The 27,802-nt window shown below is 39.2% G+C and overlaps 1 protein-coding gene across 1 annotated transcript in view; it reads left to right on the top strand.

The window, feature by feature from the left end:
• The window catches only part of TRIO (trio Rho guanine nucleotide exchange factor), a 247,080-nt gene extending 222,141 nt beyond the window's left edge, over positions 1 to 24,939 (top strand). The window contains exons 40-57 of the mRNA XM_058811071.1: positions 1,134 to 1,237; positions 1,860 to 1,929; positions 3,418 to 3,507; positions 4,147 to 4,239; positions 4,831 to 4,881; positions 5,102 to 5,179; positions 6,155 to 6,346; positions 7,255 to 7,432; positions 8,259 to 9,028; positions 13,214 to 13,461; positions 14,263 to 14,401; positions 14,743 to 14,770; positions 15,601 to 15,763; positions 17,751 to 17,872; positions 19,410 to 19,488; positions 20,103 to 20,303; positions 20,741 to 20,879; positions 22,404 to 24,939. Of these exons, the coding sequence (XP_058667054.1) occupies positions 1,134 to 1,237; positions 1,860 to 1,929; positions 3,418 to 3,507; positions 4,147 to 4,239; positions 4,831 to 4,881; positions 5,102 to 5,179; positions 6,155 to 6,346; positions 7,255 to 7,432; positions 8,259 to 9,028; positions 13,214 to 13,461; positions 14,263 to 14,401; positions 14,743 to 14,770; positions 15,601 to 15,763; positions 17,751 to 17,872; positions 19,410 to 19,488; positions 20,103 to 20,303; positions 20,741 to 20,879; positions 22,404 to 22,946 (3,288 nt within the window). The 3' untranslated portion in view covers positions 22,947 to 24,939. The remainder of the gene's footprint in view (positions 1 to 1,133; positions 1,238 to 1,859; positions 1,930 to 3,417; positions 3,508 to 4,146; positions 4,240 to 4,830; positions 4,882 to 5,101; positions 5,180 to 6,154; positions 6,347 to 7,254; positions 7,433 to 8,258; positions 9,029 to 13,213; positions 13,462 to 14,262; positions 14,402 to 14,742; positions 14,771 to 15,600; positions 15,764 to 17,750; positions 17,873 to 19,409; positions 19,489 to 20,102; positions 20,304 to 20,740; positions 20,880 to 22,403) is intronic.
• The last annotated feature ends 2,863 nt before the right edge of the window (positions 24,940 to 27,802 follow it).

Below are 27,802 nucleotides of genomic sequence, written 5' to 3'. Positions count from 1 at the left end.
CCTAATGTTACCCTAGTAGATAGTGGGTTTATTTAGCACATCTAAATTATAAAAAAAAACCCCAAAAAATGTACCTCAGCATACAGAGCAGCTATCCAAGATTTGAAAGTCCTCCATCCTCTCCTACCACTAGGATTCTCTTAGACTTCCTAGCTTCCCCTGCTGTAAAATGAGATAACATCACATATCTCCCCTCAGTCTGAAGCTACCAACAAAATGCATTTGGAAGAGTAGAAAGAATGAGCATGACAGTAAATTTTGGCCTAATAAAGTTTAATGATTAAACTCTGTTTTGGAGGCAGGGAGGGAAAGAAAGATCAGCATTGTGATAGTGTTTTTACAGAATTAAAAGGGTGCATTAGGAATCTGAATAAATGTGTTTTTGTAAATAATAACATAATTTCTGATGAAAATGCTGGACATCAAAACGTACACTTGGCAAACCAAAACCAGGCCTGGTTATTTAGGAATAGAGCTACCTGGGTGGGGGAAAAAATAAGTAATAGTATTACATTAATATTACAAAATGTAAAAACACTCCCAGTCTAACTATATGGTAGAATTGCTCAGTGAGACAGCTGTGTAGACACCAAAACTAAGACAGGACTATGGGGAAAATGTAAGAGGAACTTTACTGCAGTGAGAATTCTTGCTAAAGGAATTGATTTTTATTTTTTTGTCTTTGGTTTGCTCATACTGCAAGCAGTAGTCCATGGAGTGCAGTCCCATGGGCAGTTTCCTCCTCAGTGCACGTTGGTGTGGGGTTAGTGTGAGTGGAATAAGAGACACAGAGCAAAGCAGCACAGGAGGCACTTCAATGGCTCTGACATTTCAGGCAGTAAGGAGAAGGGCTGTGGAAGTTTCCTTTGTGCTTCGAGCCTGTTCACGCAGGCTAAATTAGACAGAGTGAATTAATTTTTCTAGCACTGTTGTGTAGACAGCCTCACTTCAATTTGTGATACTTTGTGTCTGTGCTTTATATTATGCTGTGTTATAGGAGAGTTTTCTGGTTTGGCTTTGTGTCCCAAGCAGTTGTCGCCATTGGACATCTTCTGGGAAAAGGGGCATTAGAAGACAACTTGTTTTTATTTTAAGTAGGAATGTTCACAGTGGATTCACTTGGACTGTTGCAGGGTTATATGGCACTTATGAAGGAAGATGGTGTACCTGATGATATGAAAGGCAAAGACAAGATTGTATTTGGAAACATACACCAGATTTATGACTGGCACAGAGAGTACGTATTGTACCTAAAAAGTATTAGATTGACTTTAGGAATTATTTCCTCAGATATTCAGATACAAGGTAAATGAAATTGGTTTTGTGCTTTGAGTTGTAGGAAATGTAACTTCAGCTTACAAATGTTGGTGTGGAGATTCGCTTTAAAGAACAATGCATGTGTATATATAGATTTAGATATATGTGTATATATATATATATATATAAAAATACTTCATCTGAGGATCTCTTATATTGACATAACTTTGTATATTACTTTTTTTCTAACGATGCAGTCTTAAGAATTTGTTAGGCATGGTTAGCAAGGCAATATTAGCATCTCAAGCATTCAGATTAGGAAGAGTAAAGCTTTCAATCAATATATATGAAATTTAATAATTTTATTAGTGAATGCCAGGTGTTTTTTTCATCTTGGCATGGATTCAACATGTCCTTTTAAAAAGCTATGTTGAAATATTACACTGTTAACCATTGTCAGCTTGGACATACCTTAATATCCAATGCTGCTGACAGGGGATACCAAAGTGTCTTGCCTTGCAGTAAGACCACTTTGCCTTGCAATTACCTGTTACTATAATGTGTGATGTCAGAAAAAAAGTGTTTATTCTGTTTATGTTCAGCTTCTTTTTAGGAGAGTTGGAGAAGTGCCTTGAAGATCCAGAAAAGCTGGGATCCCTGTTTGTTAAACATGTAAGTACAAGTGTCTCTTTTGGCAAACTCTATTGCTGCTACTGGCCAACATGATTGACTATTAAGTACAACACAGTTAAGAAAGTGCTGTACAATGTTCTTCACCTGTAAAAGGTGGACAGATAGCTTTTAAGAGCTTAAATAGAAGTAGTAAATGTTTTAGTCTTTGTCCCCAGTAACTTCCTGTGGAGAGGGAACATGGATGTGGACCCCCTTTCTCTATTCAGTTACACTTTGGTGCAAGGGAATCATTATTTCACATGACACCTGCCTTCTAATCCCAGGTATCCGTGCAATAGCATGGAATATAAGAAATAAAAATAGGAAAGAGGCTCATTCTTCTTCCAGTTTGAGTGTGTTCTAGTTCTGTATCCTTTCTCCTTATGGGAATTTGTCACTGGCAAAGTGAGAAACCTGTAGGAAGTAGCTCTCCCTGTTTCTGATTGCTGTTTTACTTTCTCCTGGTATTATTTGTAATTAAATTGTCTTTGAAAGGCACCTTTACCACTCCAGATGGAAAGGCAAGCTGTGATGCTATTACAGCATCCTCTAGCAAAACCCTACCAGCTAGAACACAATGATTCAGTTCCTGTTCTTAATCTGTGTCCTGTGGCCTTTCCAATCTCCATCTTATTTTTTCATTTCTTTCTTACCATTTATCTTCACTGGTCAGTACTCTGTAAGTCTCTGGGAAGCAAAGCCTCTAACCCCAAACAAATCCTAGCAAAGTGATAGGAAAGATTTTGGAGTAGGTATGTCTGTATTTCTTAACATGCAATGTCAGTAATCAAGAATAAATCTTAAAAGGCAGAAGCTGTTTCCTCTCTCTTTTTCTGTTGCTTTGGTGTTAAAAGCATGTGCACAAGATAAAGGATCAGAGTTAAAAAAATGCTAGTGCTTGCATTTCCAGGCTTCATCACCTACATCCCCATCCAAACTCCAGTAGGACAGCCAATATTAAATAAAAGACATGAAAGTTTTCTCCTGTTTTATACATGTAATCAGGAGAAGGTAATTATTCTAATAAATTTCAATAATAATCACATTATTAAAATAGAATAAAAAGTAGTATCTTTCAAAGGCTCCATTACAGAGTCACGAACTGGGTAAGGTTGGAATGGATCACTGTGAGGTCATCTTGTCAAACCTTCCATGGCTCTTGGTGAAAGAAAAATAGAACCATTTTCATGCTTAACTTTGTTGTGGGACCTGCTGAGTTATCATCTCTGAACACCTGTCATTCAGGAGGATTTATAGCGATGGGAATTTTTTTCACTTGTGTTGCCTTTCTAAAATCATAACGATGTTCCCAAATAGATGTGTTTTCAGGTCTGTAATTTCTGCATATGTAACTGCTTCTTTTCCTTTAAGGGGTCTTTTTAAGTTCATGCATATAAATTGCCATACTTCTTAAAATGATACTCCATTTTAATCTGTCACGTATTTTTCTTGATAATGATGTATCATTTTGTGTCTTTGTTCCTATAGGAGAGAAGGTTGCACATGTACATAGTTTACTGCCAAAACAAACCAAAGTCTGAGCACATTGTCTCAGAATACATTGATACGTTTTTTGAGGTAAGTTCATGAGAGGGGATATATGAGGTGAAGGATTATCAAATCTGTTAATCAAACCAGAAAAAAAAAAAAAAAACAAAAAAACAAATGCAGCAGATATTGTTGTTAATGTTTTAAATTGCAATTTCTTGCCATTTCTGTTCTGATTTCTCAAATCTAATACAGACTCCTAGAGATGAAAACTAAAGGTTAAGTATAAGATATTAATTAATCAGTAGAGTCTTATCCTTAATTGCCTTAGCCCAGGTAGTTACCAGTGCATTTTATATAGCAATAAATAGCAATTCTGGATAAGCAGAGATCACTGTTGAAAATAGGCTGTATACAACTTGTGACTGAAAAATTACATTTCACTCTGAAGCCTTGTCAAAAAGAGGTGAAAGATGCTTGGAGAAGGGAATACCTTGGGAGCAACAGTGATTAGGGGAAGGACTCCAGCTTTTCCTAACTGAAGATTATATTTATTTTTTTTTACTTTTGCCAGTTTCTGATGTGATAACCATTAATACTGATATATCCTTGTTTTTATATATATATGTATATATCTCCATATACTGATACATATGCTGTGTTTCTAACTCAACAAAATAAGGGTCTTTCTAACTGAACAAACAAAAATGTTTGTTTTACAACTCTCAGGATCTAAAGCAACGCCTGGGCCACAGACTTCAGCTCACAGACTTGCTAATAAAACCTGTGCAGAGAATTATGAAATACCAGCTGTTACTAAAGGTAAAGGGATGTTGAGATGAATGAGTTGTGTTAATAGATATGTTACAGATGTGTTAACGGATAGGTTTTCTTTTTTAAGAAAATTTTTAATGCTGATGTTTTCCCACTCCTTTCCCTAACAGAACCCAGATTTGTAAGCAATGCCATATGATTATTTTCTGAGCACATTGGGATAGTTACAAAAATTGCAGTAGATGGCTTGGGCAGAAATTTCTTTTTTCTTTTAATAGTTAAAGACCAAGTGTTTAGGCCATGGAAATGGTTAAAATTTTTACCAGTGTCATAGGAATGGGAGAAGAAACTCTCAACTGTTTTCAGATGTACACGTGATAGAAGTTGTTGGGACTCATCACAGCTTTTCCAGCTACACCTGCAGTCAATTTAATATCACATAAGTGTTTACTGAAGAGCAGCCCTGTATAGCACAGAGGTCATTGCCTTACCATATGTTTTTGTATCAGTTAAATCCAAATGGTTGTCTTCTGCAGTCTGTCATATTCTGATAGCGGCCATCAAATTCAGATTTTCTAAGATATCTTGTTGATGATTAATGAGAAAAGAAATATTACTTGATTTTTTTTTCTTTTTCAGGACTTCCTCAAGTATTCTAAAAAAGCTAATCTTGACACAACAGAACTAGAGGTACTTAAGGCATTTTCTCTTAGTGATATGAATTCTTTTAACTCAGAACTTCTTTTGTTTTGGCAGAGTCACTTTTCTTTTCTGATCTTCCTGAGAAAGCGATTACAAGTGTTTACTTCTTGCATTTCTGTTCTAAAGCAACCATATAAAATGAAACAAAACTTTATGCTGCTAAGTAATTTGGAAAATAAAGCTTTGACTTTTTATTTGTCTTGAACAGAAAGCTGTAGAGGTCATGTGTATAGTACCAAAACGGTGTAATGACATGATGAATGTTGGCCGCCTGCAAGGATTTGATGTAAGTTGGCTGGAGTTTTGCTTAGAGATTTTTTCAGGTTCTCTAGAAATTAATCATTAACACTGTGGGGAGAAAAGTGTGCAGTGCTTCTTCACTGTCTGGTTAGCTGGTGCAACAAGCAGTAAATGAAAAATCAAGTCTTAGCCCTGCCAAGGACTTTTTTCTTCGGAAACATTACCTGTATCAGTCACATTAGGTAAAGCCCTTCTGCAAAATCAAGAAAGGACCAATCTTACTACAGTTCCTTTATTGGCTAAAGACTTGCAAAACAGTGAAATAATCAGCTATCAGCAGGTGAGCAGACCTGACTTCAGTAGTATAGACAAAGGAGGAGTCACTAAGGTCTTTCATGTACTTGAGGCAACTGTAACCCTCCTTGTTTTGCTAAGTCTAGAAGAGATGGAAATTGGCTACTGAAGCAGGATGCATCAGCCAGGCCACAGTCACATGTTTTACTTGCAAAGCTCTTTATATTGTGTGATGCAGACATGAACTTGAGATCTGCCCCTACTCAGCACCCTGGAAGATTATACGAGTAACTGCTGGAGTTATTCAGAATAGAGAAATGAAAGCCTTAGTGTTCCAAGCCTCAAAATGCAGGATGAATTGAAAAGGGTGGAGTGGATTTTTGGAGTTTGGTCTGGGTTTTTTTTTGTTTTGTTTGAGGTTGTTGGTTGGTTGGTTTTGGGTTTTTGATGTTTTGTTGAGGTTGGTTGGTTGGTTGGTTTTGGGTTTTTTGGTTTTTGGGGTTTTTTTTGTGTGTGTGTGGTTCTTTTTCTTTTTCACATTTGGTTTTTTTTGAGAAAGAGCACAAGAATATCTTGTGTATAGAAGAAGTGAATAAAGAGTGGTCAATAACACTTGGAAGATGGGAAGTACACGATGCTGTTTGTCATGAACATGTGCTCAAAAAGGCTGATTGGCGAAAGAAAAAAGAACTGCACTAAATGTGTTTTTTCTTGCCTCTGTGTGTAGGGTAAAATTGTAGCCCAGGGTAAGCTCCTGCTCCAGGACACATTCTTGGTTACAGACCAGGATACAGGACTTCTGCCACGCTGCAAGGAGAGACGGGTCTTCCTGTTTGAGCAGATTGTCATTTTCAGTGAGCTGCTAGATAAAAAGAAAGGTTTCTCCATGCCCGGATTCTTGTTTAAAAACAGTATCAAGGTAACTGTTGTGTGTGAGTCTTTTGTGTCCCCTGCACAAACTCTGCTAAGGTAACAGTTTCTCATTCTGTGGGCAGTCACCAGTGACAGCTAGGTGTGCATCCCTAGAGCACAATGAAGTGCCAGTCATTTCCTGAAATTACTTCCTACTGAATGTGTTCTCACTCCAGTGTTAGGTGGAGATCTTTGGATCCCAGTACTCCTAGGATGCCTCCTGCATGAAGGATATCAAAGCATGTCTTCTGGCACAAAGTGCTGGACAAGCATTCACAAAGTTTAGTTTTCAGCTCTGTGCTGTACACCACATTGCAAAGTCATTGCCACTAGAGATAGTAACTCTTTTTGTATCTTTTATGATACCCAAATATGTAGATAACATTTGTAAGTAGTGCGACCTTCTTAGATATTCCTCAAACAAAGTGTTTCCCCACTTCAAGATTTTCCTGAAAAAAACTGATAATATTAGAAGTCAGCAGCCCTTATGAAGCCTTTTGAGTGCACCCTACTGCCCCTAATTCACCTTGGTGCTCTGCCTGCCAGCTGAACCTGTTCGTAGCTCTGGCTGAACAGCCAGGTACAAGGCAGTGCTGTATCTGCAGCTGAAGCCTTTAGTTGGGGCTGGTGGTAGGGAGAGCTGCACAGCAGGCCCAGCATTTTAACTAATCTGAAAGGAAAGTGAGGGATGAAGAACATTCAGCCATGCTGACCTGCTGGAGATTGTTCAGGCACAGTGTGTCAGTAAGCTGTACACTAATTCTTAGTTTACTGGAATTAAGTAACTTCATTTCATGGTATAATTTTGCTACAGGAATGAGTGGTTATCATTTGAAGATCTGACTCTAAACTCCTAAGAAAGAGATTTTAGAGGTATGTTTCCCATAAAATACATGCTATTTTCTTTTCATGAAGGTGAGTTGCCTTTCTCTGGAGGAAAATGTGGACAGCGATCCATGTAAATTTGCACTAACATCAAGAACGGGCGATGTCACGGAGACCTTTATTTTGCATTCTGCCAGTCCGGGAGTCCGCCAGTTATGGATCCATGAAATTAACCAAATTTTGGAAAACCAGCGCAACTTTTTAAATGGTAAATTATTTTCTTTTACTGAAAGTTCGTAATTGGATGACTTTTCTCTCATCTCTTTTTTCTTGGCTTTGAAATGTTTTGCAAGTTGCCTTTTTCCTGAGCTAATAGAGAACAGTTGGGGGATATGTGCCACATTTCTGCTTCAGAACAGATGCTTGCATTTATTATAAGAGTGGTAATCTGAATTTACATGGTGTTCTCTTGGTGAAATTTTCCAAATGTTTTGTAGGAGTGAATCAAGATAGCTGCCATCCGTTGAGAGCTTGTGTACCCCTTTTAAGCAACTGCAAGCCTTTAAAGGCTAAACCCATGTGGAATTTTAAGCATCTATTCAGAATATGTTTCGCTTCTATTATTTTGGTGGCCATTGTTGTTGCATCTTACTGTGGCAGCACATTCAGATTCTGCAGGAGAAAAGTAGAAGGTGGTATCATCCTCTGTGACACTAAAAGGGTTTTGCTCTATTTTTATATCTATCAGTTTTTGTTCCAACCTAGATTTTTTTAAACAGTTATAATGAGTAACAACAAGCAGAGAATGTGGAGTGACACCTGTTTTTTCCCAACTTGGCTGCTGGCTGACAGTGTAATCCTAGAGGAAAACATCTTAGTTTCAGATTTGTAATCTTTAATATTGGTAGATGCAGCAGGTCATGAAGGTTAAATACAGAAAAGCGACTTGAGGTCTGTGGCATCTTTCCACTGCTAAGGAAATTTATTTGAACAGCACTCCCCTTTTTGCCAGTAGACATGTCTGTTTTAAACTGTTCCTGTTCCCTCTCCTGCCCCCTTTCCCCTGACCGCCTCCCCCCTCGCCCCCACTGCAGCCTTGACGTCCCCGATCGAGTACCAGAGGAACCACAGCAGTGGCGGAGGTGGCGGCGGGAGCGGCAGCGCTAACAGCGGCGGCCCCAGCAGCTGTACTGGCATCCCCAGCTCCAGCCGTAGCCGGCCATCCCGGATCCCCCAGCCTGTCAGACACCATTCCCCAGTCCTGGTCTCCTCTGCAGCCTCGGCCCAAGCAGAGGCAGACAAGATGTCAGGTATGTCCATTCACAATCACTCCCTGCCACACTACAACACCTCTTTAGAAACTGGCCTGAGCCAGCCAGACAGGCACCCTCCCAGTGCAGAGCCGGATGGTCCTCAGAGAGAAGCTGAACAGATTCCCAAGATGAAAGTTATTGAAAGTCCCAGGAAGACAGCAGGAAACATTTCTGGCTCAGCTGATGGAGCCCAGAAAGACTCACGTGGAATCTCAGAGGACAGTCGAACAAGGAACAGCATAGGATCACTGACGCTTGGGAAGCCAAGGCCAGGAGCCATCTCTCCAATGAACTCTCCTCTGTCCACGACTTTCCCTTCTCCTTTTGGCAAGGAAACCTTTCCACCCAGCAGCCCCCTGCAGAAGGGCTCCTTTTGGAGCTCCATCCCAGCATCCCCTGCCAGCCGCCCTGGCTCCTTCACTTTCCCTGGGGACAATGACTCCCTCCAGCGGCAGGTCCACCGCCACTCTTCACACAGCAAGGACACAGACCGCATGAGCACATGCTCCTCGACCAGCGAGCAGTCAGTTCACTCCACCCAGAGTAATGGGGTAAGAGCGGAGCACCTCTGTCCTGCGAGCTCTTCTAAAACCTTCCATGCTCCCTTTCTGTGCGTTGCCATCATTCTCCGTACTAACTTCTGGCTCTCCGGTGCTGTTCTGCTCTGAAATAATCAACTGTTCCGGTATCTTCTGCACACTAAAACGCCAAGAGTGTCTACTGTGTGTGTGTATACATGCCAGCATGGCTATGTATACAGACACAAAAGCGACTGCTAACATTAGATGCGATTTCTGCCTCTGCTGAAAATATAGATCACTAGGCTGATACCTACTAACTTGCTGTCCTTGCTTTTTTGGTCTCTAATTTGAAGGCACATAATTAACATGCTGAAGCGTGGCAGCCAGAGCACTTTGGGGTATGCATTGTGCCAGCACTTAAATCTGACTTCAGGATTTTGGCGGATTGCCTTGGGGCTTTTTTCCCTTTCACGCACAAATTTGCCACCATTGTCCTGTTGAGTTTTAACTTCGTGGAGACATCTACGTTCCCTGGGCTGCTTGAGTTTTATTTTTTTCTTAATTTATTTTTTCCCCCCTCTCCTTTCAGCCTTAGTTGTTATACATCAATCTCTTTTTAATTCCTGTGTTTGATCAAGGAAGCTTGCTGCAATCCACTCAAAATAGGCCAGCAAAGCCCAGCGACAATAATCCTACTTCTACTACAACCAAAACGATTACCCGCTCCACTTGTCTGTTCTCCTTTGTAAGAAGAAATGGTTTCGGTTTTCTGGAGACTCAGCCTCTTAGTGTGCACTTGGTGTGTTTGTGTAGAAATCCAGGCTGTCAACAGAATCTACGTTATTCCTAATAACATCCACCAGGAAAGCAACACAGCCAGCACTGGGGCATGTGCAAATAGAAAGCAAAAATGTTGAGGCATTTGCCATGGAGGCGGTAGGCAGGTTATGGTGCCTTTCTTTTATAACTCACATATGATTTTTTTCTCACTAAGCATTGTGTTCATGAATGTTTGTTTTTCTACTCTCTCACAAATGGTATGCAATACTAGTTTTGCAAATCACCTAACTTGCTGGACCTTTTTTAAATGCATGTGTTTCTTTATAGAACTGTTTAACACACAAAGCTTTCTTGACTTCTTAGTTCTTACACTTACTTTTATAATAGCTTCAGAAGAAAAAAATTTTGCTTTGCATGTTTTGTAATTTTATCCTGATCTTCCTTCAGCTTTTTTTTTGATTTAGCTCTGTCTTGCATTGATCTTCAGTCTAGCAAAATGTGATGTGATGTAATGTAATGCAAAATCTGGGGTAATTTGAATATTTTGCATTTACTGCATAGTATGTGAATTAAGATGGTGGTACTTGCATAATACTAATTCAGGTTGCTGCATTAAAAAGGAAAAGGTGAAAGATGGGATGGCACTGAGATTCCAAAACATTTGGATTTCGATATTATCTCAGCAAAGACACCATTGCTTGTTTTTATCTCACTGTAAAATGTAATGTTGGAATGCATGCATTCTGCTTCTCAGCTCTATGTTTACAGCTCTATAACTCTTTTATTTGGTAATTGAGATGGGCCATAAGTTCTCATTTATAACCTCATTTCTAGACCAATCATCAGTATTCTACACCACATTGAACAAGTTGGAGAAAATCGGTGTGAAGGTTTATTTTAACTATTTTTGTATGGATATACCCATGCATATATGGCTATGGTAGATTATTTAAGGAAAAATTACTTCTAAGAAGAAAAAAGAGTAAGTTTTGCTAGTTGAGGAATATGGGAGGAACTTTTTATATTTTGTTTGTAGATCCTCCTGTAATCCCATAGTTGAGGTCAGTGACGACCAGAAGTACTTTTAGTAAGAAAACATTACTGTGCAAGAATAATTGCTTCCTTGCAAGGAAAGGCAAAAGGAAAGGCTATCTCTCCAGGGTGAGAATGAATTCTGGTATAAACACATTCTCAGGAACATTTGTCACTTAGTAGTTACCAGACAGTTGTTTATTTAACAGATTTAAGTGTCCCCGTTGAACATAAGAAATATTCAGAGTTTATTATGATCCTACAAGACTTAAATGTCAGAAAGAAATGTTATGTTATAGAAAGGTCAGTCTTGCAGTTACACAAATTCTGCTGCATCCTAAGAAACAGTATGTTCAGGAATAGTGTGTGAGGCAAGGTTTGAGGCTTAGGTTGATACTGCAACTTTCCTTCATTTTCTCTGGAATTCGTACCAGGAGAAGTCAACAAAAGCTGCTTTTTTGAATAGAGTTGTTTTTCATCTAGGTAAAAGAGTGTAGCAAGTTGTCATCCTCATTTAAATAATGACTGAATGAGATTTAATTTCTTTGGTTCAGCTGTTCTCAGTTTGCCTGAGTCATAGAAAGGACTTAATAATACAAAAGGCCATGCAGGCCATCTTCTAAACAGAGAAAGAAGTTAGCTCTCCACTGGAAATACAGCATCTGAAATTAATGTAAATATCCTTTAGTAGAGTTAAAATCCACAATGAGATCTTTTTTCACTGAGGTAGCATATTCTGAGGTAGCATATTTTTTCACTGAGGTAGCTTCATCATTCTAATATGGCAAAAAAGAAGCTTTGAGTCACTCATTTTAATATAACAGTCCATCTAGAATAAAATTACAGTCACTGGCACTCCAAGCATCAGGGTGTTAAACATGCTATGAAATTAGTAATCTGAGACTGTTCCATTCCAAATGTCTTGATTTCTCAGCCAGAGTCCTCAGGGAAGCACAGGCACAGAGGGATGGAGTGACTTGTTCAAGGCCTTTAGCAGATTGCAAGAGAACGCAGTGTTTAGGGCTCCCAGTGCACCAGGCTGTCAACTGAACCCCTCTGTATCTCCTCAATATTTGAGAAATATTTGACAGTTTTGAGAAAAAAAAGATAAAAAATGATGCTGTTTTAATCTTGTGTGCCAGGCTTTCCACTGGCTACTAGCACATGAGGGGTACTAATGTGGTTCTGCTCTATAAGCAGTGGGAGTACCCAGGACATGGGTACTCATTTCCTTCTTCAGCTCGGCTTCTACTGAGCCATAGCAAGCCCTCGCTGGCACTGAGTGACCTGAAACAGTCTGAAGTAAGAACAGAGACAAAAGACACACACACACATATTTCATGCCACATCATTAATAGGCCATTCACCTTGATTTTAACTTGTTTCAAGAAAGAAATAATTACTGAGGGAGTAGGTTGTGTAATCTGATAATAGTTTTCACATTTCTATTTATTGAACCTTGTATAAGAAATAGATGTAAATGGACAAAGTAAGTCTTACTTTTAAAACAATAATAATTTCCAGTAGGTTTATTGTCAGGAGTAGGCCTTTTGTTCTTTTTGAATATACACCTTCTCAGCGATAATTAGCTTTCCACAAATGCTTGCTGGGGAAATGAACAAAATCATGGACAGTAGTTGAAAGTGTACAATAAACAGGTAACAACACTCAGCTATCTTAGTCACTAATCAATTAGAAGTGATTCTTACAGTTTAGTGGGTCTATTTTGACCGTCAAATTAATAATTTCTTGTTTCCCTAATTTACTTCATCCTCTGCATTTAAAAGAATAAACCTGATCATACAGATGCAACCAGAGATAAATCTTGTAGTTTTGAGAGATGCTGTCAAAACCCTGTTTTGTTCTTTTGTAGCTTGTCATGTTTTGTGTGCACAAGGGCAGTGTCTGAGATCTGACAGGTAGTGCTAGGAAGACTACATGTATTTTTCATTGTTGGAGTTTCCAGTGATTATGAACTAATGACTATGATTTGGAAACTGAACTTAGAAGACCGTGAAAAACTGTCTCACATGCTTGTACTGTAGTTTTGATGCCTGATGAAGATGCAAGGTTCAGTGTCTGAGCTTGAAAGGAAGACAGGTTGCAATTTGTGAATAAACTGACTTCTAGTTAACAGAAATTATATTGAGTAACTGTATTGGGAATAAATTTGTGCAGCAGCACTACATAAAGATGCTCAAATATCAGACTAATGCACAAGATAAACAGACACAGGCAACTGTAAAAGAGAGAACATTGCTCTTTTCTTTGACTACAGTGTAAACCAAGTGGATTAGGTAGGTAATGTAGCAGGCCAAGAACAGCCTGTCTTCTTCGTGAATTTTAAACTCGATTCTCTTTTTTTTCCCTACTGCTCTCTCTGCTTCTGATTGACGCTTGCAGAGTGAAAGTAGCAGCAGTAGCAATATCTCCACCATGCTGGTGACACACGATTACACGGCAGTGAAGGAGGATGAGATAAATGTCTACCAAGGAGAGGTCGTGCAGATTCTAGCCAGCAACCAACAGAACATGTTTTTGGTGTTCAGAGCCGCCACCGATCAGTGCCCCGCAGCCGAGGGCTGGATTCCCGGCTATGTCTTGGGGCATACCAGTGCAATCATCATTGACAACCCTGATGGAACCATCAAGTGAGTGCCTGGCTGTGCGTAGAAGGGGAGGAAGGAATAAAACTTCCAATTTAGAGAAAACTTTCAACGTTTAAGGCCAAAAGTTGATGTGATCGTGGAGAAATAAATGAACAACAAGCAGAACAAGTACTGAAGAGGTCTCTTAGCAACCATCAAAATAAAGCTAGTGAAAAATATCCCAGAAGCACATATTCTTTAATAAAGAGTTGCAATAGCCTAGTCTTCTGGGAAAAGAATGCCTTATCTAAGAGCAGAAACCATTTATTTTAACTTGTTTATTTAATAGAATGAATTGCCAGTCTAGACACTTTTGTCTAGGAAAACGGGGAATGTTTGTTCAAATAAAACAAGATTTCAGAGTTCCTAGATATCTGCTTTAAGCCACAAGCCTATTGAAAATTACTGTATGCTAGGAACAACTCTTTCATCTCTGCAATGGAAGAAATTGTATCAAAGTTCAGTTTGAATTTTGTGTAAAGCTTTTGTAAGGCTGCATTTGGTATGGGCTTCATACTGTTAGTTGTTCAATTAGATTGACAGTTTGCATTTTCCTATAGAAAATTTACCATTTGAGCAATGATTTCAAGGAATACTGAACTTCAGACTACATTACTAGCTTGTTCACAGTTTTAGCCAAGGGTGGCATCCCTTATGGAATACTTAATGTATTTCATTTTACTATACTGTAATACATAAAAATAACATTTTGACATACTTTCCCAATGCCATGTGAAACTAGATAGTATAGGGCATAACAGGGAGTTGAAAAGAATTGATCAGAGTTTCGTGTTCTGTGTACAGGAAGTCAACGTCTTGGCACACAGCACTCCGATTAAGGAAGAAATCTGAGAAAAAAGATAAAGACGGCAAAAGGGAAGGCAAGCTAGAAAATGGTTATCGCAAATCCCGAGAAGGACTTGCCAACAAGGTTTCTGTAAAAGTAAGTCTTCAAAGGTGTCGCTTCCAAAAGAAGTTGGGTTGGGATTTCTTTAAAAGTAGCTTCTGTCAGAACTTCACAGGAAGGAATCAAAGGCATCAGTGGCTTTAGTGGACAGTTTTTGCCATATCTGAAAACAGGAAGTTAAAACCTTCAAACCTGAAAACATCATACAAAAAAAAAGCCCAAAAAGAATAAAGTGGTGCAGAAATGGTAGTATTCAAATGTTTCTTGGATATTGTGGGTACAGCTAACTTTGGTCCATCTCTGTGCTTGGTTTTCTACCATTCTTTAAGTTATTATAAGATTATCAGGACACTAATTCTTTAATTTCTCCTTTCCAGCTTCTCAACCCCAATTACATTTATGATGGTAAGTTGCTTTAATTTTTAAAAGTTTCAGTCAATAAATTTGATTAAAACGTTATTTGCTTGATATGAATTATGTCAGGAACTGAGTGCTTTCTACAAAAATATATGTGGGCTCTTTTTAGATAAGATAGAATGAAATACATCATATTTGTTTTTTAAGATGCAAGAAACACTTTTTTGATCACAAGTTCAAAACAACATAAAACTCAAAGACCATATGATGTGTTCCATATGGAAGTGGGACCTTGCTGAATTTGCAAAGTAACACGGCCAGGAATTGGAGCTGCTTTATTTTCAATCTTGCATCCTAGGAAACATTCAGGACCTCTTCAGTGCAGAGGTAGATCAGGACAGAGATGGTGGCCCACTGGGTTCAGAGCCAAACTGGGGTTTTAGTTTAATAGACAGAAACAAAGTCTTTGAGTTTCACCTGTGGAAAAGGGAAAGCCCTAAAGTGCTTCAGTGGATGAAGTGTATTTTGCAAACTTGGCTGGATATAAAGATAGCCTAGCTGAGCACATCCTTAAACACTTTTCAGTGTAGACAACTTTCCTCACTTACCATAAACTGGGTGTTTGGTTCACCATGGTAAGCTTCAGAGTTATCTGTGGCACAGCAGTAGTGTTGTGTCCAAGTTCATGTAGAGAAAAATTTACTGGCTCTGTAGAGCCCCAGCAAAGGGCCTAACCATGGATTTGCTCCAAGGGCAGGGGATATATATTAACCTTGGAAATCTAAAGTACAGCTTCATCTAATAGAAAACAGTGCAAGGAATAGAAATTAAATGTATTTGCTTCAGTTTACCTAATGCCATTAATTCTCTTTTTCCAGTTCCCCCAGAGTTTATAATTCCATTGAGTGAGGTAACATGTGAGACAGGAGAGACCATCGTGCTTAGGTGTAAAGTCTGTGGTCGCCCCAAGGCTTCAGTTACTTGGAAAGGTCCTGATCATAATACACTGAGCAATGACGGCCATCACAGCATTTCCTACAGGTAATTTGTGCCATGGTCAACAGAAACTGCTCAAACTGTGACGTTTTTAATTTGCACCCCTGGTGTGGGACAGCGTTTGGCTTTGAGCTATGAGGATAGGGTTGCTCTCAGACAGAAATATATCATCACTGAGATTTTCCAGAAATGTTGTGTAACTTCTGCATATGGCTAGGGTAACAAAATGTTATAATCAGTTGATTTTTAAAAACAAAATAAAATTAATCTGCTCTTTTTCATTTGCTATTGCAGAAACCGTTGTGGTCTGTCACACTGACCTGGTCATTGAAACAGTCCCATGTGTTGTGACATGCCAGTACTGTGACAGACCCTGCCAGGCCCTTATTTCCATTAGTGGCCCTCAGATCACACTACTGTGTTTTGCAAAGAGGCCTTAGCTTCCTACTGATGTGACAACATCACTCTTCATTGTTGAAGCATGAATATTAACATTTTTCTCTGGTTTTAGCTTTGCTATGTTAGAACATAACAGAATAACTGGTAAATCAAACACCAGGATAAATATTTCAGGAGAACTTGTTATTTTGGAATAGGAAGCTGCAGATTAAAAAAGAAATTTTTTTTTCCGAAAAAGCATCTTTTACATACAGAAAATGTAGTTTAATGAGTAACTTCAGTGTGAAGAAATGGCATAATTATGAATTATACTCTTAATTCAGAATGAAGGGCTCTTTTGTGAAAAGTTGATGGCATGTTATACTGTTCTTTACTTTCTGCTGCTTCTGCTTTTTCTTTTCATTGGGTTTTTTGTTTGTTTTTAATGGAAAGACAAAGGCAATATGGCAGCTTTACTATTAGATCCAGGGCTGTTTGGAGATGTGTAAGAGTTAAATTTGCTAGGTTTAATTCATTGTTGCTCATTACAGAATTATATCCAGTGAATAATCTTGGCTGTGACTGACAGATTTCTAGAAATAATCCTGAAATGTTCTTTGAGTTGGAGAAGGGTGTCATCTTCTTGTGTTCCTAAAATTTACTTTTTTTTTTTCCCCTGAAATTGTGTGGTGAAGACCACTGCAAATAGGTTTTGGGTCAGTCAGTAAAATTACTTGTGGCAGCTGAGATGAATCCAAAGGAAAGTCTGATAAAAGATCTTGAAAATATGCATTATTGTGAAAAAAACAACACAATGTTAGCATTGGTTTGAGCCTAGAGGTAAAAAGTCTAGGGGGGACTTGCCAAGTATTCACATTTTTAAGAGACTTGCAAATTAAATTATCTATTGTTCATGTCCATGGCAGCTAGTCAAAAGACTACTAGAACTTTATTGCACAGAGGAAAATTTAAGGAAACATTTAAAGACAAAACATCAAACAAAAAGGGTGGTTGACCAGTGAGAAAGACTAAGGAAGAGCCTGCAGAGTCTTTCTGCTTTGGTATTACCTAGCTTAATGCTGTCAGTGCTCTGGAGCAGAGAGTAAACCTAAGTCCTTTCTAGTTTCCTTCCATCCTCATTCTCCCAGATTCTGAGATCTCCAAAGTTGTGGTGAAGTGTGCCTTTTGTGTTGAAGAGCAAGCCAGCTCTTACAAGGCTTAATGCTCTGAAAGCAGAAATGGCTGATCAGCTGACACCTCCTGGGAGTCACGGATGGAAACGAAGCTTTCAGAAAGAACAAGGATGGATATTTGTCTTGATATGGCTTCTGAAAACTTGAAGTAGGTAAAGGAAGCAGGAAGAAACAGGGGGAGTACTTGATTTTTCCAACAGTAGAGGCTGAGACATGGTGAGACAGAGTGCCAGTCAGGATGTTTTTCTAGTGATTTGTAGGACTTCCCAAGATACTGGATAACCACAAAGTGCTCAGGTTCTGGTGAACGCTTCTGATACGGGTTTTACTATGTTCATCCAGAGAGAGATACGAGCTGGAGAATAAGAAGTATAAAGAATATCAGCCTAACTTTGTCTGATTTTCACAGCTTAAGGTCTGTGCAGTTACTGTAAGGTTAACAGCTGCCGTTGTGTTTGCAGTGACCTGGGAGAGGCGTCGCTGAAAATCGTAGGCGTCACTGCGGAAGACGATGGTATCTACACGTGCATAGCTGCAAACGACATGGGTTCGGTTTCTTCCTCCGCCAGTCTACGAGTTTTAGGTAGGCCTGGCTCTGCCTTCTTCTAAAGCCTAGGTACAGTCAAAGTGCCTGGTACCCATAGAACAGTAGCAAGAAAAGCTCAGCTCCTGGACACCCCTTTGTTAAAGAGCATTGATAACGAGCCTTTTTACCTGTCATGTAGCGCCTGTTTCAGCGGGAATAGCTGCAGTTTTAGGATGTAAGGGATTAGAGGTTCGTGTACACATTCATGCATTCACTTTGCCAGTACTAGTTAAAACACACTGATAAAATCATATTTATCATCAGCATTCTTAGTTTAGTCTCAGTGAATGCTACGATGCTAACATAATTTCTTCAGTGTACAGATAAGAAAAGAGTAGCATTACTTTATAATTTATTTTTCTCCTTTTCTTGAAGTGTAAAGCTACAATTTTTAGAACATACAACTAGTTCTTGTCTTTGCATCACTGATATACGGTTGAACTATTTCAGTAACTGAAGCAAGGTAACCTGAATGTTTGTGAGGAATGAAAAGGAAACATGCAAAGATAAAAAATGCTTGTGTTTTGGGGCAGACAGCAAAGGGCAAAAAAGATTTTTACTTGATGTGTTTGCTGACATAGGGATAAATTTTGGAGAGTGTTCATACATTCACTTATTCTTGTCCTAAACATTCCTAATTCTCCATTTTAGAAACAGGGAAAATATAGACAGCAGGATCAAAAATTTTCTTACAAGACAGCTCATAACAATTGATGCCATCTGGGTCCTTTAGTCTATTGTGAGGCCCATATATTTTTCCACTGGTGAGAATTAGCTAATAGATTGTAGCAGAATGGCTCTGTCTCAAACTGACTCACATAAAAAACCCCAAGACATGAAGTTTCTCAGCTGATACAGGGATTTCTCCCAAACCTCTTCAAAATACAGTGTTTCTTCCCTTTTTTTCAAAGACCTTTGCTGCTTTCTTGGAATTTTAAACCCTCCAAATCTTATCTGAAATTTTTGGGTGTTTATGTTCAGTGGTGCCACTTTGAGCACTGCCTGTGGGTAGCCACAGTAAGTGCCTTACTGATAACATATTGAGGTGATGATTATTTCAGGCACTTCTTGCTCACTGACCCAAGACAGACAGCAGCTAAGCCCTTTGATCAGTGTGTTGCAATATATAAAAGAAGCTGGAAGGGAAATTTTGGTCTTTATACTAGCATTTCCTGAAAAATAAGAGTTGTTCTCTAAGGTAGCTGCTACACAGCCTGGCCACTTGTTTTTCCAGTGACAGGTGTATTATGGATTATGAGGTATAATGTAAGATGTCTTTTCACTGTTTCCCTCAGCTTGCTAAGGTTACTCATTCCTGTACAGACAGTTCCCACTGTAACCTGAATTGTTTCCACTATAGATTGGTTCTACTGCATTGGCTGGGCTGCCCTGGTGTATAATCCAGTTTGTCCTGATGCCACCCTGTGTGTCATATGGGGATTAATAAAATGGGGTGATTCCCCTCATAGCCAAGGGATCTGAGTGTATTAAATCTTGGACATCCTGTCCTTCTCTTTTTTGTTTGTTTGTTTAGGTCCTGGAAGTGATGGGATCATGGTAATCTGGAAAGACAACTTTGATTCCCACTATAGTGAAGTGGCTGAGCTTGGCAGGTGTGTTCTGTATGCTGATCTTCAAAGCTGTCTGTGTCAAAATACTGACTTCTCTTTCAAAAATTAAATTCTCCTTGATAAATACTTAGTGTACAAGCCTAAAAGGCCAGAATTTTGTTGGGTTTAGTAGAAGTGAGGAAGCAAGACTTTTACCAGCACTAGATGGCACTACAGAAACAGAATGCAAATAGGCTGAAGTGGTATTGTAGATGAAGAGATTTATTTTTTTTAAGCATCCCTTATAGTGACTGACACTGCTTCTGTAGTGAAGTTCTCCTCAACCTCCTTATTTAGGGAATGAAAACTACAGACAGAAGGAGTCTGAAAAGGGGCAAAATAACTCATGTAGAATATACAGTTTGCCAACTTTATAATGACCTTTGAAAGCTGGTTATTACTCTGACAGGTTGTCTGCAGGTGTCATATGACAGATATCTGTCAAGTTTCTACAGTCACGATTTGTATTAGATGCATGCACTGAAAATTCTCATGCCCAGAACCTTCTCTGTAAGGGTTATTACTTATTAGAGATCAAAATTAGATCTCTTGGAGTATATCTTTCAAGTAAAAGTATGTCCTTATTGTATCTCTTTCCTTTCATTGTTGTGTTCCAGGGGCAGATTTTCTGTCGTTAAGAAGTGTGACCAGAAGGGAACCAAGCGAGCAGTAGCCACTAAGTTTGTGAATAAGAAGTTGATGAAGCGAGACCAGGTTACCCATGAACTTGGAGTCATGCAGAATCTCCAGCATCCCCAGCTCATTGGCCTTCTCGATACCTTTGAGACCTCCACCAACTACATACTAGTGTTAGAAATGTGTGTGCACTCTAAATTATCTGTCAAATGCAACTTTACAGCTGACTTTCTGGGGCATTTATGGTGGTTAATGAATAAGGTGCTCTAAAATTTCATAGCAGTTTGAGAGTACCTAAGTAAAATACTGCAGTTGTCTAATGCTGTTACTAAAATGTTGAGTTTAATACTCAGAAGAGAACAAATAGAGATATTAAATATACATGTGGATGATTATCTTAGTCTAAAGATTCAACAGTATTTTTGTATCAAATGGCCACAAAAGTGAATTAGGAATGTTGTGATCTGGTAGCTAGATATGATATCTCCTCTTCATACCCCAGTCCACTGTGTTGTAAGCTCTGCAGGCTACAGTTACTGCTGTAATCTGTAGCCTCTTGAGGTTTTCTCAGTTCTGAAGCATGGATTAATCCAAAATGCAACCGTTGTAATTGCAACAGGGCTGACCAGGGTCGCCTTCTGGACTATGTCGTGCGATGGGGAAACCTCACAGAAGGGAAGATCAGACTCTACCTGGGAGAGATTCTGGAAGCTGTGCAGTATCTTCATAACTGCAGAATAGCACATTTGGACCTAAAGGTGAGGTGCTAATGGAATTCTGAGCAGCGTCATTCTGGGCATAAAAATCTCCCTCTTCTAGAAAACTTGCATCTGGGAAGAGAGAATTGTGAAATGCTTTGAGAGTCATAAAGTACTCCCAGTGGCTTGGGGCTCCATTCCTAAATGCTTTAGGTCACTCAGGCAGCAAAGCAGAAACTCTCAATTCCCTATGCTTTCTCCTTATAGCTCGCTTGCTCGTTGTGGCCCTTTTTGCTGGAAACAATTGCTAACAGGAAATTTTGCTTGGTTATTTACTTATTTATGTATTTATTTAATTTCTGATAAACTTGCACCAGAAATCCATTTCTTTCTCAAGAAGCATCGAGTTTATTGTGAAAGAGACTTGTTTTCTTCTTTTGCTGCAAAAATATTTCTCATCTTTGCACTTTGAGGGCTGTAATACCTAAATGAATGATGCTTCTTTGGGCCTTTGTTCTTCCTTTAGTGTGTTACTTGAGCCACAAGGGTTTAATGCATTGTAGTTAAAAAAAACTATGTGAGAAGGTCTCAACATAAATATTAATTAAAAACTTACTCCTTACACTTTTTTTTCACCTGTATATGAATAATAATTTTAGCATTGACAAGTCATCTTTGTAGGCAGGGTCTGTTTAGCCAAATGAGGTCATGGTGAGAAAAAGCAAAAAGTCTGAGTCTCTTCCCTCCATGTACTTCTGTTTCCAAGCAGAACCAGTTTGGGTCTTCATACCATTAATTTTTTTTTAGTGTGCTATAGAGAGTTCACCAGTACTTTTTCTGGTCTCACATACAGATGAACTAATTAAAAACTAGTTGTAGGTAAGTTGCTCTTACTTTGCAGAGATTACAGCAGCAGTAGCTTTAGAAATAAAACTGTAGAAATAAGTCCACTTTCAGCTCACCAGTAATGGGGCAGTTCTCTTGAAGTCATATGCATCCAACAGGATCTTCTGCTGCCATAGTCTCCTAACAGGGCTTGTCTTCCATCTGTACAGCTGCATTACATGAAAGAGTTTCCAAATAAAGCTGGATTCTGTTGAAAGCATCATGCAAATATTTACAGTCTTCCAGTCTTTAAATGCAAGGGTTTTGTTGTGTCCGATGTAAAACAAATGGAACAGTTGCTTTATTCACCCTCTATTCATAATTGTTGTTCCTTAAGCTTAAGTTTTGAAACACAGTTCCTGTGAAGCTTTGCAAAGCTACTGTCATGAATAACTGAAGTATTAACTGGCAGAGCTATATTTCCTGCAAAAAATGTAGTGCCAGCAGCTACAACAGCTAAAGCAGATGCATTGCATATTGCAATAGGCAAGAACCCACCTGCTGGTTGGTCAGGGGAAGCCTTGTTAAGACTGCCTCAGGGCTTTGCAGAGCTGGCCTTCTGCAGTGGTCCTTATAGAGTGCAGCTATCTATGTTCTAGGGCTGACCACACTTGCTGGGAAGCAGTTAAGATGGAGCATTAAATGTGTGTTAGACTGACTTGAAAAAAGACATTTAACTTTTGCTTTTATGTTTTCTAGCCTGAAAATATTTTGGTGGACCAGAGTTCCTCTAAGCCAACAATAAAACTGGCTGACTTTGGAGATGCAGTCCAGCTCAATACCACGTACTATATCCACCAGTTACTTGGAAACCCAGAGTTTGCAGCTCCTGAAATTATTCTTGGAAATCCTGTTTCACTCACTTCAGATGTTTGGAGCATTGGAGTGCTCACTTATGTCCTTCTTAGTGGCGTCTCTCCTTTCCTGGATGAAAGCGTAGAGGAAACTTGCCTGAATATTTGCCGCTTAGACTTTAGTTTCCCAGATGACTACTTCAAAGGAGTTAGCCAGAAGGCCAAAGATTTTGTATGCTTCCTACTTCAGGATGACCCAGCTAAGCGTCCCTCGGCTGCACTGGCCCTCCAGGAGCAGTGGCTGCAGCTGGGGAATGGCAAAAGTGCTGAGAGCATTGATATATCCAGACTGACTTCGTTCATTGAGCGGCGAAAACACCAGAATGATGTTCGACCCATCCGTAGCATTAAAAACTTCTTACAGAGCAGGCTCTTGCCAAGAGTTTGACCTTGCTTGAAGTTCTCTCTCATTCTCTTTCACCTGCCAATCAATCAGACTGGAGATGGACTCCTCCTGCCAATCAATCAGACTGGAGATAGACTCCTCCTGCCAATCAGCTGTTGACTTGAATTTTGAGGAAAGCAAACCCCAAGCCAACCAGCTGCTAGTGAATGTTCGTGTGCAAATGCATTCCACAGGGACCCGCGCGGGGCGGCGCAGGGGACTGGAGATGCAGACTTCACGGGGGTGGAGGACAATAGCACTGTACTCTGCAAAAAGCAGTCACAAGCGATACAGCAACAGTATTTTATTCAGGTTTCTGCAAAAAAAAAAATAGTTTTTTTAATAAACAAGAGTTGAATTTTGCAAGTGAACTTAGCTACCGTTTTCAAGATTTATTCAAGGAAGAAATGCCTATGTTTAAAGCACTGGTGTTAAACAAAAATCAGATCATGCCTGGAGAAGACTCACCAAAATGGCTGCCCATTGGTACGGCCTCCATTTATAACATCTGGTTTTCACTTGGTCCTAGAGCTTTCCAGTTGCCTCGCCTGTATGTATCTCACGTAGCAGTGCACTGAGATCAGACTCTGCTTTTAAGTGCATCCAACCTCAAAAGATTTTGCATACAAATAGAATGAATTGTTTTGCTCTGATAAAATGTAGGCCTTACTTGTATATAGACTGTTACCTGCCTTCGGTCTGTAATTTTTTTTCCCTCTCCTCTCATCCTTTTTTCCCCCCTCCTTCCTAAATGGTGGTATACCACTGTGCGGGTCTTCAGTTTGGGGCAGTAGTCACTGTCCCCCCAGAAAAGAACTTTGGGTTGGTGCCCAGCTTGCTGACCCAATTGTCAAGCAGTATACAGCAGGATGAAATACTGTAAATGCACTCATTTGGGATTTTGTTTTCTTTCATATCATGTGCAATGTTGTGGCTTTAACATTTTATGCAACTATTTATGAGGACCTCTGTTGTAACTGTAATAAATATATAGAAAAAGCACATACTTAGTACGGCGAGCTTTATGGTTTTGTTTGTGTGATTGGGGGTTCTGGGTGGGCATGGGCGGGTGTGTTGTACCACACTGTCATTATTAGTTTAAGATGAGGATTAGCATGAAATTTAGTCAAGACTAGTCAGTTTTAAGGATTGTTAAAAAGAAAAAAAATTAAGAGAGAGAGAGAGAGAGAGAGATTAGTATCCCAAATGTCAAACTGGTTAAGAAGTAGAGTGACACTTTTTAAAATTATTATTATTATTATTATTATTATATTTAAAATGCCAAAGTTTGACTTTCCCCAAATCAGTCTCAACACTTCACTACTTTTTAGAATTTTCAAATCTGTTTTTTTACTTCTTTCTGTGAAATGAACAAATTAATCTTGTGGTCTTTGGTAAAGAATACATTCGGCAAGTAGCAGTCAGATGAGGAGAATTGGACATGTAATGTAATTGTCTTAGTAACTGTTTTTAAGGTTGAAGTAATATTAGTGTGAGATATTTAAAAAGACAGAGATGGTTTTCTGTGCATCACTGAGTTCATGTGGGTGTGTTGTCATCTATGTTTTTGTGAAATGCCATGTTTAAGGAAACCAAGCTGACATCCCACAAGAGTTAGATATATGGGTGTTAAGCCATAACCTAGCTTGGGTTAGTTTGAGGTTTTGAGCTTTGTGGCTTCCACTGTATCCTATTTATTCTTTTTTTTTTTCCTTTTTTTTTTCTTTTTTTTTTTGGTTCTTTGGGTTTTTTGTAAAGTTGTACAGAAACTTTTTAAAAGAAAACAACTGACTTCGAAACTGGATGTGTATTCGTACCAACCTCATATCATTGTTTGTGTATTATTTTTCTTTATTGTTTTAGTTAAATGTTTTGCTTTATTTTGCATGTATATTTCTTTGTACAGTGATGTTACATGTTTACACAGTATGACATGATGTAAATATTTTATTTTGCCATCAGTTATTTTGAAAAAAATTAAACATATTTGACATAATTGTCTGATCTCTTGCTTTAAGAAGTTTGACAGTTTAGGTTTGGCTATATTTTAATTTGGCTCTGTATTTTAAAAAAGTATGTTACTTTATTGCCATAAAAACCATTTTAAATTGCAATGATGTATCTTTCCTTCATGCCTTACAAAATAATATTTGCCTTTGCTTTAAGTGTTGACTGCTTTGTAGTTTCATGAATGCTTTTATATAAAACATACGTAACTCCCTAACTGTGGAAATGTATTCTGGTCTTTATTAGCTAGTAAATTTTGACCAGTAGAGTGTTCTACCAGATGTTCCGAGTTAAAGACCACAGGATTGTATTTCAGTATTTCAGAAGAACAGATTTCCCACAACTTCTAGGCATTTCACATTCATTATGAAGAAAAATTACTCTCAAGCATAAAGATTTGGGATTTGCAACTATATTCATAAAGCAGAAAAGTTTCTTATTGTGTATATTTATCTTCCTCCCTTTTCTGCTGTCAGTAACTGTTTACAATTCAAAATTAAGTAAAAGGTCAGGGAAGAATACAGAGTGTTTATGTTTGTTGCTGCATTGTATACAGAATTATTTTTTTCCCTGCTCTTTTCCATTATTCCCTGTCAGGTGATAAAACTTACTGGGAGAGACAACTGAGAGAGATGTTTCATGTATAGAAAGACAGAGGATATTCAGGAAGGGCCTGTTCACAAGGATGAGCCACTGGAAGCTTTTCCCACCACAGGGAAGTAGATGGCTTTGTGAATGGTTCTTGCCTGAAGATGTACTGAGTTAGGGGTAAGTTACCCAAGTGCTTTACAGACACATAATGCACTTGTGGGTGTTTCAAGTAGCAGAGATGGATTCTTTGGCTCACATGCAAACAGGAGTGTGGTCTTTCTGGACTTCTCCACCAGCCCCTTACTTGGGACAGCCAAAACATTTCAACAGAGTGGAGTTTTGCACAAAAACCTGCAGTTTGGTGCAAGAGCTTCCAGCTGCACAAAGCTTGAACGATTATCTTGAGCTTCAGATCTTCTACTTGTTAATCAATTGAAATGCTTTGAAGAGGTAATACAACATCCTTCTGTTTTACCAGATTGTGCAGTTGAGGCTGCCAATGCCACGTGGATTTGTTTGGGTGCAGTTGTTGCTGACTGTCCTGCACACCACAAAGCAGCACTGCAGGCTGATAGAGAGTGGAGACCAAAAACATGGGTCAGAGCAGCTGGTGTGAGTCAGGCCCTGATGTGGGAATATTGTAGAGCATAGGGAATGGCAGTCAATGTCACAGCTGAAAGGGGGGGAAATAGCCGGGAGGATTGAAGAGAAGACTCTTCAGTGTTTTTTCTTGATAATGTACCCCAATCACTTCTTACTGATAGTTTAGGAAGAGAAGGGCTTGCCAGACTTTAAAGTCATGCATGAGATAGTACTTGTAAAGTTGAGTTTGGGAGCCCCATTCTTGCATGTAATGAACTCTGATTAACTTGAAGGCCATTGTGCAGCTGCTAAGCATAAAGCCTGACTAGATATTTCCATGATCAGGGAAGCAACCTACATTGTCTTCCACATGGGCAGAGGCCTATCACATACCTGCCTATGCTCCTGTTGTCATTCTCAGATCAGACTATTTATGTGTTGATGAATAGAAGAAAAAATAAGTAAGATAGTAATAAAAAATAAGTAAGAAAAAATAAGTAAGTAAGATTTCTTCTTACTCCAAATCCAAAAGTATGGTCAGGCCAGGGTGCAACAGAAATCCTCCAGAATGACACAGCAAAAACATCTGGCTTCTTGAAAACATAATGGGATGTTCCTTGCATGTAACACACTGCATGACACTGCCAGGAAGCTTTAAAACCCCACCACAGAGGGTGTCAGTGCCTACACCCCATTTCAAAGAGGGCTGGTGAGTAAGAAATTAATTTTACCAAGGACATCTGACTTGAGGTTAAGCTCCCAAATATATTAAGAGAAATGAAGACAGGAATATACTGAACTGCCAGCTAGGGGTAGTGAAATCTCAGAGTAGTTGATATTTGGTGAAGTATTTGTTCAGGCAACCTTTGCTGCTACAGCAGTGTACCCATGTGCTAGGGATTAGTGTAGGGAGTGTTACCATGTCAGCTCCAGTCCAGAAAATGAGTTAAACTTTATATACCTTTTCCATGCATGAATAGAGTCAGTGTGGAGGTGTTACTAATGTCTCTGCTATAGGCATTCAGGTGCATGGGGAGGTAGGAAGAACCAAAGACCAAGTTTCTGTGTTTGTTTAGACGAGCTCCAGGTATTGTGGTGCTTTTGTCAGAGCCACTGCTCTATCCCTCAGACAAACAACTTCAGAGTTTCTTCCTTTCCTAAAATTAAATCTTGATGAAGGTTATATTGGAGAGCAACAGACAGGTTTTCCACCTGTAGAATTTCTGCTTCCAGTATTTTTTGTACATTCGTACCACCTCATGCTGGCAAAAGACAAAAGGCTCTTTCATTGTGCATTACGATGCAGGGGCATGATGATATCTGTGTTCTCTCTCCTTCCTGGCAAGTAGATACCCAACCCTGCTTCACATGCCTGGTGGTGCCCTCAGCATTTCCCAGGTAGCTGCACTCAGTGGTCCTCAGTGCCACACCATAACACTGAGCCTCAGCACAGGAATGGTATCTCCCATTTCACTGACCTGCCACAGGCACTAGGAGCCTGAAGTGCAGGAGCAGGAGAATATACTTCTCTCATTATGTTGTCCTCAAAACAGGAATGCTTCTCATGTCCTCTAAGTCACTGCCCTTGGCCCTATCCAGAATTCTGGGGGAATGGGTCTGGAGGGGCAGTCTGGGATATTGAGTAGAGCAGTCTGCTCTCCCCTCAAGTAATGTCAGGA

Source organism: Ammospiza caudacuta, chromosome 1 (genome assembly GCF_027887145.1).
Source record: "Ammospiza caudacuta isolate bAmmCau1 chromosome 1, bAmmCau1.pri, whole genome shotgun sequence".
In the NCBI taxonomy this organism is placed as follows: Eukaryota; Metazoa; Chordata; class Aves; order Passeriformes; family Passerellidae; genus Ammospiza; species Ammospiza caudacuta.
This window is presented reverse-complemented; position numbering and strand designations above follow the sequence as displayed.